Source organism: Antrostomus carolinensis, unplaced genomic scaffold (assembly GCF_000700745.2).
Source record: "Antrostomus carolinensis isolate BGI_N321 unplaced genomic scaffold, ASM70074v2 scaffold30506, whole genome shotgun sequence".
In the NCBI taxonomy this organism is placed as follows: Eukaryota; Metazoa; Chordata; class Aves; order Caprimulgiformes; family Caprimulgidae; genus Antrostomus; species Antrostomus carolinensis.
Window position 1 is genome coordinate 1,974 of NW_010322998.1, and position 256 is coordinate 2,229.

A 256-nucleotide genomic window follows, 5' to 3' on the forward strand; every position below is an offset into this window, starting at 1 on the left:
GCCAGCCCTACCCGTTTGGACTCCAGGTACTCCATGCCACGGGCCACCTGGTAGACGCAGGAGACCAGGTCCTTGAAAGAGAGCTGCTCCTCGGGCATTGTCGTGACGTCAAAAGTATAGTCAGGTGTCGGGGGGCGGCGGGCGCGGAGGGACTCACGCAGGTTGCCCTTCGCAGCAAACTCCACGATCACGTACAGTGGCCCTGGGAAAGGTGCCCACTCCACTCAGCCCCTGCCCTGGCCTGTCCCACCCCAGC

The 256-nt window shown here is 64.1% G+C and overlaps 1 protein-coding gene across 1 annotated transcript in view; it reads right to left on the reverse strand.

Moving 5' to 3' along the window:
• LOC104526883 (fibroblast growth factor receptor 4) overlaps nt 1-202 on the reverse strand; it is a gene marked incomplete at both ends in the record, with an annotated part of 1,674 nt that extends 1,472 nt beyond the window's left edge. Inside the window, one exon of the mRNA XM_029085574.1 lies at nt 12-202. Within this exon, the coding sequence (XP_028941407.1) occupies nt 12-202 (191 nt within the window). The remainder of the gene's footprint in view (nt 1-11) is intronic.
• Between the last annotated feature and the right edge of the window lie 54 nt (nt 203-256).